The 7974-nt window shown below is 27.5% G+C and overlaps 1 protein-coding gene across 1 annotated transcript in view; it reads right to left on the bottom strand.

Annotated features, from left to right (window-relative positions):
• Window positions 1-6818: 6818 nt before the first annotated feature.
• Window positions 6819-7974, bottom strand: part of LOC123297903 (sodium channel protein 60E) — an 80142-nt gene continuing 78986 nt past the window's right edge. The window contains exon 24 of the mRNA XM_044879733.1: window positions 6819-7669. Within this exon, the coding sequence (XP_044735668.1) occupies window positions 6820-7669 (850 nt within the window). The 3' untranslated portion in view covers window position 6819. The remainder of the gene's footprint in view (window positions 7670-7974) is intronic.

The raw sequence follows: 7974 nt of genomic DNA, 5'->3' as shown, positions 1-7974 counted from the left end.
ACTATTAGCAAAACATTATAATTGCCAGGCAGTTCTGCCGTTGCTGACACTATGGCTGATACTGTTCTTATAATTAAAAAAAAATTATTGGAACTATATTCCTTATCGCACGTTATCGTTCTGATTTGTTTGCTGGCTGGGAAGTAAAACCAAAAAAAGTGTAAAAAAACGACACCAAAACCTGACTATTTCATCTAGGTAACTTGGGAAACTTTTTCAATCGATTCAGCTTGCCATGAATTTTGAGAAAATGCAATAATATTATTATAACTGTCAATTATATTATTATTATCATTGTATTATTTATCAAAATTTTATGTTTTATCATTTAAAAAAATTGAGTTGTGAAAGTTATCAGAAGTTTAAGATATCAGAAATAAGTAAGTACAATAAAATTTTTATGATTTGTCATAATAAATATCCTGACCAATCAAAACTAAATTTTGTTGATTAGTAAATCAGAAATATGTCTTTTTTACTAATATGATAATTAATTCATACAGTAAAAATAAAACTAGCTATTCAATTAAATTCTTTAAAGAATGAAACTTTTGACTTCTAAAATTATAATAGCATAAATTTTCAGAAAAATATCTTGGTAATAAAAAAAGTAAGCGCTTCATTTATAATGTACCAAGATACGAAAGGAATATAGTTCCTACCGGGTTTTCCATGGCACCCCTCGTTCTGTTTTTTAAAATCACTTTAGTGTGGCTGTAATATTAATTGGACAGAAATTGGATTGTTTTAGTAACGTGAACCTCGCGTTATTGAACGCAACCGCTCTAAGCTGCAAGACATACTTAGCTCCTACTTAATTTCAATAAGAAAAGAAATATGAAAAATTCGGCTGTCTTAAAAACGTTGTCAGCACTCGTACCATGTTGTTCTCTTTATTTTTTTTTTGTTAAAACTATTTGAGACTATACTAAATAGGCCTTTGATTGTAATCATACATAAATATTGTCAATGCCTGTTTCTTTTACAGTTCATATTTTATAACGTATTGAAAAATATATTATAACTAAATATATTTTTGCTGCTAATTTTCATTTTGTTTTATTCATTTCAAAATTTATTTCAACTTTAATTTAACTTTATTTATAATATTGGTTAAGTTCATCCAATTGGGTTGCGATAATTTGAGCCATTTGGTTTCTATTTGTGATGAACTGCGTTATTTTACTTTTTTCATGTACAAAAACATATCCTGATATTTGAAAGATTATTTAAATGAGGGGGAAGAGCAGGATTATATTTTAAAAATTTTAACTTTAATTTTCTAAAGAGGGAAAATGTTTGGTGTTTTGAAATATATGTGAAAAATTTTAAGGAGTTTTTTGTGTGTATTTTAAATCGAGTGTGCTATTTGTACAACGTTCAAGGTATCCTAATTTTCATTCAGTTCATAAATCATATACGAGATGTAAGGGTGTTGAAGCTGTTAAGCTTATAAAGTATTTTTTTCAAAACATATTTTTATTCGAGTACTACGCAAAAATATATCTTTAATTTAATGTTATAACTGAGTGATACTTTACAGCAATATGACCACAGACAAGTGAAGTTTACAAAATTTAAAAAACCCCCGAGAATTTTTTCGGATACGACAGCCGAAACTCGCACTTGAAACGTATTTACGAACACGCTCCATTAAATTATCTTTTCCTTAGAGCCTTCCCCAAACCGAACAGATTTTGAGGATCATCGCCTATTTTTTAGTTGTTCCGGGCACGGAACTCTAAACTCGCACTTACATAGATAAGAACTCTTCCCATTAAATTACATTTCAAACGATACAAAAAAATCCAAATCAGTTCATCGTTTATGCGCTATGATGCCAAAAACGGGCACACAGACAGACACACATAGCGGTCAAACTTAAAGCACCTCTTTTTTTTTGTTCGGGGGTTAAAAATTACAATAAATCACTCGTTTTTTAAGTTGTATAGGCAATTTGTATTACAAGTATGTAAACTTTGTGAATTAATCAACATCCAGAAAACCGTAACTCGCTGTTAATTTATCTTAGCGGCTTTTTAATTTCTTTATAATAGTTCAATGATTACTTTAAGCTGTCTTTGATGGCAATATATATAGTATGTAGATCCGGATAAATACTTTCTGTCTCATAAGACTTACAAACTTAAGAATGATCTCGTGAAACAAGTGGGAATCAACTGAAGAACATAATGTCAAGTTTTAGAAAATATTAAAAATTCATTTAAGGAATTTCTTAGTTAACGATACTAGAAACTATTTATAGGTGAATACTGTAGCTCCCCAAAGGTAAGTTTTCAAGAAAAGGGCAAAGAGTACTAGTTAGCGAGCGAGAAATGTACGTATTATATTTGAATTCTTTTACGGTCTCGTGGAATATCAAGCACATTAAAAAAAAAAGCAAATGAGTTTTTAAGAAATTACTCCTTAAAATATTCATCTACATTTTGAAAAAATCCAGGCAACCATTTTGAAATAACCATAAAATAGTGAAGTAAACTAAATTATATTATTTTATTGTACATGAAAAATGGTACAGAATGGTTGAGAAATTATTGAAAAATTAGTGAGTTAAAGAACATTTATTATAAAACAACTATTTTGAGAAACAATAAATTTAGAAAAGATATTTTGGCAAATTATAATTAAAAATAAAATAGTTCTGCATAAATATTTCTGTTGTGGTTTTGAAAAGATGAATAGTATGGTTTTAAATTTAATTTTTATAGTTGCATGAAAAGAATGTTTACTGAGTTTTTCTAATTTGTTTTTCAAAATTTTGGTCATTAATATATTTTTAAAAAACATCTCTACCTGTATATAATTATAATAATGGTCATTGGTAGTTTTTTTCTCCAATATTTTTTGTATACTACTTCTAATATTTAATTCATTAAACAAGCGGTTCGATTCACAACTCTTTACTTATTTTTAGGCACTTTAATATATCTTGTCAATCTAATTGAAATTAATAATGAAATTAATTACATACTTCATTTCATGTTTTGAAAATAATGAAATAGTTTAATTTTTAAGACATTTTTAGTTACATAAATTTTATATTAATTAAACAGGTTTTTTGTTAAAAATCATTATTCTCTTCCAAAGTCGTTTTTAATAAAACAAAATCCGTTTGAGGAAAGGCCACAGACAAGGAGAAAGTTTTTTTCAAAAACTATAACCATTTTTGTTATGATTTTTGAACATAAGTTATCATTAATTATGGTGTGCCCTTATTAGATTTTCGTATAATTTTGACTGATAAAAAGTCTATCATTTGTTAATAAAAATTCCAAATGAAAGCTGTAGCCCATGTTAAAGACCAAGATTCAAAGAAATTTGGTATAATTTTGTATGAGTAAATATACTAGAACGGCATGTTGTTACTCCAGCAAAAAAACTTGTAGTCGTTAGTATTTACCCGTATGCGTTAGAAAAGTGCTGGGAAATGCGTTAGAAAACTTGGTGGAAAAATTATCAATTGAGGAAATTTAAAAAAACATTTCAATCTCATTTAAGAGATGAAAATTTCTAGGAGACAACCTCATTTTTGTAACAGGAAAGTCTGTTGTTGCGAAGACATTTCTCTTATTCAGCACTCGAGTATAATTTAAGAAAAAGTGAACACAAAAATGAATAATATCAATTCCGAAAATTGTTTCAACAAATTAAAGTAAATCAGGTGCGAAAACTTCGATATTTAGATTAGTTAGTATTTAATCCGGTAGTTCGAATATTTAAAACACTTTTCAAACAGACTTTCCAATATTATGAATTTCATTCCTCAAAGTTGGTCAGGGTTCTTTTCAAGATCATATTGAAATAATACATTTTGCAAAAGACTTAATATTTTTTTTAATATATTACAAATTAGAAGAATAATTTTCATTTGATTTTGATTCACTTGTCTTTGAACAGTTCATTGATTTGAAACTTTTGAATTTAAGCTGATATTGTTTGAATAAGAATATTTTATAAAAAAGCAAATTTTTAAAAAACTAAGATAACTTTATACAGTTTTTTACTGAAACTTGTCAGTATAATTTTTCAATTTATATAAACTTTGGTTTTATAAATTTTCAAATGGCAAATCTAAATGCTATTTATGCTATTTAATTGTGTGTAAAGTGTACTATAATCGGTGTAAAAAATCACTCCTTTAGCATCAGTAAACATTCTTTTATTTTGTTTATTAAATCCTAAAAGTGTAAAATTCTTTTATTCGAAATTTGTCAGACTTGGAAAAATGATATTGGACTCACTATTTACATTGTTTTTAATTATTTTTATTAATAAAATGAATAAATGGCATTTTAATATATGCAAAAATGTTGATTATTTTTTTTTTTTTGGTTTTTTTTTGTTTCTTTGTAGCGTGATAATCATAGTTTGTCTAAACCGTTTTTGTTGGTAGTTAAGAGAGTTTTTTTGTTTGTTAAGTTATTGTATTTTTTATTAATATATCTTTTAATAATATAATGTTTTGGTTTATGTTTTTGTAATGTATTTTTTTTTTTTTGATTTTTTTAATATTATTTATAATAATAATAATAATAATTTAAGCTTATAATTTTATTTATTGATTGTACGATTTTGTGATATAGAACTTTTTGTTTGTTTTATAAATTGACTTTTATATAATAATTACTCATTCATATTTGTAATTTTTATATTTTCAAATATAAATTCAGATCAAAATAAATTGTAAATACTTTTGTCGAATAGAATAATAGAATAATCGCTGTTACTCAGTATATTTTGACAGTACTTATAGTATTGATATTATATAAATCAAATTAGTTCCTCCGTCATCATATCTGTTTGTTTTCGTCTATTACCGGATTCCTTGTCTCAAATGTATCGTTTATATTTTTGTTATAATGTGTGAGACAAGTCATTTGGCAACAGACACGGACAAACACACGATGACGTAATAATTATTTTGGTCTACAACTAATAGCTGATGTGTATAAAATAGCCGTGGCGCTCGTATAAAAATTGACTGCAGCGCCGCTAACAACCAAATCTGGAAGTTTCTGATTTTCTATTATATTTATAAAGAAGAGTTTACTATCTCTGTTTCTATGCTTGGAAACGGTTTATAAATTTTAAAGAGTTCTAAAATAATTATATCGAGTTCAGCAGAAATTACTTTTTTTTATTTTAAAAAAATCCTTCAGTAGACAAAAATTCCGCTAAAACATTAGTAATTTAGAGAGAGAGACATCTGAAAATGCTGTTAGTGTATAATACAATACAAAAATACTGTCGCCATTTTTTTTTTATTTGAAATGTGGGAATTGAGTAACAATCTGTCATCATTCTTGATTAGGATGTCCTTCGCAATTATTCTGGCCATAAATTAATATATATCTTTGAAAATTATGTTGAAAATATAAAAATTACATAATAACCATTCCTTTTCAATATTAATTGACGTAATAATGTTCTGTATGTCACCAGTGACGAATAGAGACACAAACATCTTTGGCCATTGAAAATTATTTTACATATAATTGGCCCATATAAATATTACCCCCAAAACAAGAATCTCATCTATATATCTTCGCTTCTGGACAAAAACAATTTAAATATGTTTATTTATTTATTTATTTATTTTTCATATTTGAATTCAATCCAAATCACACGTTAAAATAAGAAAATAATAATAAATATGAAATTTTTTTAGAATGGTTTTTTTCTCTTCTTTTCATTTTCTTTAATAATAAATATTTGATTTATAATAAAATTTTTAAAATTTTTATAACTAATATCTTTTTTGTTTTTATATACAAAGAAGCATTCATTCCACATTTTTTTATTTTATTTAATATAAAAATTATGAATATTTGAATGCGTCATTGACTTAGAATTCACTTTACCATTTTTTACAGTGACAAAATATATTATAAATTAAGTAATTAACCCTGTATACAATAATAAAATATGTACAAAACAAAATAAAAACTAATTTTCTTCTTTTCTTTTTTATAAATATTTTAATTTTATTTACTATAATTATTTAGACTAAACTTTTTATACCGTAGCTAAAAACTAACTAACGACGTGATAAACATTATTAGTTAATATTTAATAATAATATTTGATTAATAATAATCGCATAAAAAATCATACTAAACAAACAACGTTTGATTGAATTCAGAAAAGGAAGCCATATGTTTTATTCATTTTTTCAACGTTAATAATAAAATGTCGAATAGAGATATGACAAGACGATAAGATATTTCTGACCTCGGAAGACACGAATCAACACGAAGTATCTATTGGTGTTCAAAGTTTGCGGATATCGAAGTTGTGTCATTTTTGACACTTGTAATAAAGAGTACTCGAATTGATTCGTTTTTGTTTCTTAATATCAACTTATAACATCTCTATTATCGGATTTCTTTTTTTTTTTATTCGAAATTTTTATTTATTTTTCAACTTAATATTATAATGTCGTCTTCGAACTCACTATTAACTTGTATTTATAAATTGTGAAGTCTTTTGGTAACTTTAAAATACTATGTCATTTTTTTATAATAAATTATTGCCACGTAAACATTTCTCTTTATACGTAACGGACTTTATATTTGCGTTAATTATTATTTATTTATATGAATATTTTAATTATTTATATATATTTTTTTTAATAATTTAATATTTTTTTGTTTATAGATATGTATTTTGAATACCTAATATTTTTCTTTTATTATTTTTGTAATTAATATGTCTGTCGTCAAATATAAAGTCTAATATGTATATTAATTTAATTTAATTTATTTATAATGTTCAGTTTGACACATTTTATTGGTTACATCAGCTATCTTCTTCCACATTATATTCCTCACTCTCTCTATGCACTAACACATGCACAACAGTCGCTTCACTTTGTTGTCGATGTAAATTTGGTCGTTGAAAAATTGATGTAGGTGGTGCTATCACTGGTGTTGTTGATGATGTTGAAGTTGGGATCACAGGAATTGGTGCTTCTGGTGACGGTTCTGTAACTAAAATACTTACATCGGTACCATTCGGGGGTTGCTGAAGTGTGTTGATAATAGGTAACGCACTTCCGCTCAACCGTAAACCTCCCGAAGGTGCCCTTTCTAAAGGTGGTTTCCTACGTATTAAACTACCCCGTCGCATTTTAACCTCTTCCGTTGTAGTTGTTCCTGTAGTTGGATGTAGTGATAACATTGTACCACTCGACTTCATTGAACCACGTTTTACAGACAACGGTGATGTTGATTCATCGTCAGTCTTTTCGACGGCATCTTGATGCCGTAAAAAGAATGGAAAATTGTAGAAACTACGCCGGCGTGCTTGTGGTGGTGGCGCTAAAGGTGAGGTTGGTGTATGTGTATCTGGTGATGGTTGGCTAACGGTAATACTGACATCGTTTGGGTCGCGCCCAATCTGCAGGTCTTCGGCAGTACCGGGGACTGCAGCACTCGAAAGGAGAAGTAACGGTAAATTTAGCCACGCACCGCCCAGCTCGCTAAGATCGCTGGCATCCGAGGCCCGCGATGACTTGCGAGAGGAGGCACGACTCCCACGATGCACGTGTAGAAAAGCTGATAAACGTCCTTGCCAGCCTCCACCAGGTGATGATGTTTGTGTTGTTTCATCCTCCACTTCAGGTTCTTGTTCTTTTTCATGCTTTCGTCTAAAAACAAATTTTAACATAAAATACTAAATTCTTATAAAGGAGTAACAACTGTGTTCTCAGTGGTAAAAGCACAATGAATGCAGTTTCTATCATTTGTGATACATTGCACATATATGGATATCATTTTAAGATATTTAGGCACTTAATTTAGCCTTTGTGTAAATTTTCAGACTGAGAGAGCCGAAATAGACAAAATTTTGAATTTATTGATTAAAATTTGATGCTCCAATGCTTCAATGATATAAGATAATATGATAAAGTGCCTCAAAATATTAAAATTATATTTATATTAAACAAATTTT

This window comes from Chrysoperla carnea, chromosome 4 (genome assembly GCF_905475395.1).
Source record: "Chrysoperla carnea chromosome 4, inChrCarn1.1, whole genome shotgun sequence".
NCBI lineage: Eukaryota > Metazoa > Arthropoda > Insecta > Neuroptera > Chrysopidae > Chrysoperla > Chrysoperla carnea.
Note: the sequence above shows the minus strand (reverse complement) of the source record. Positions and strands in the feature narration are given on the sequence as shown.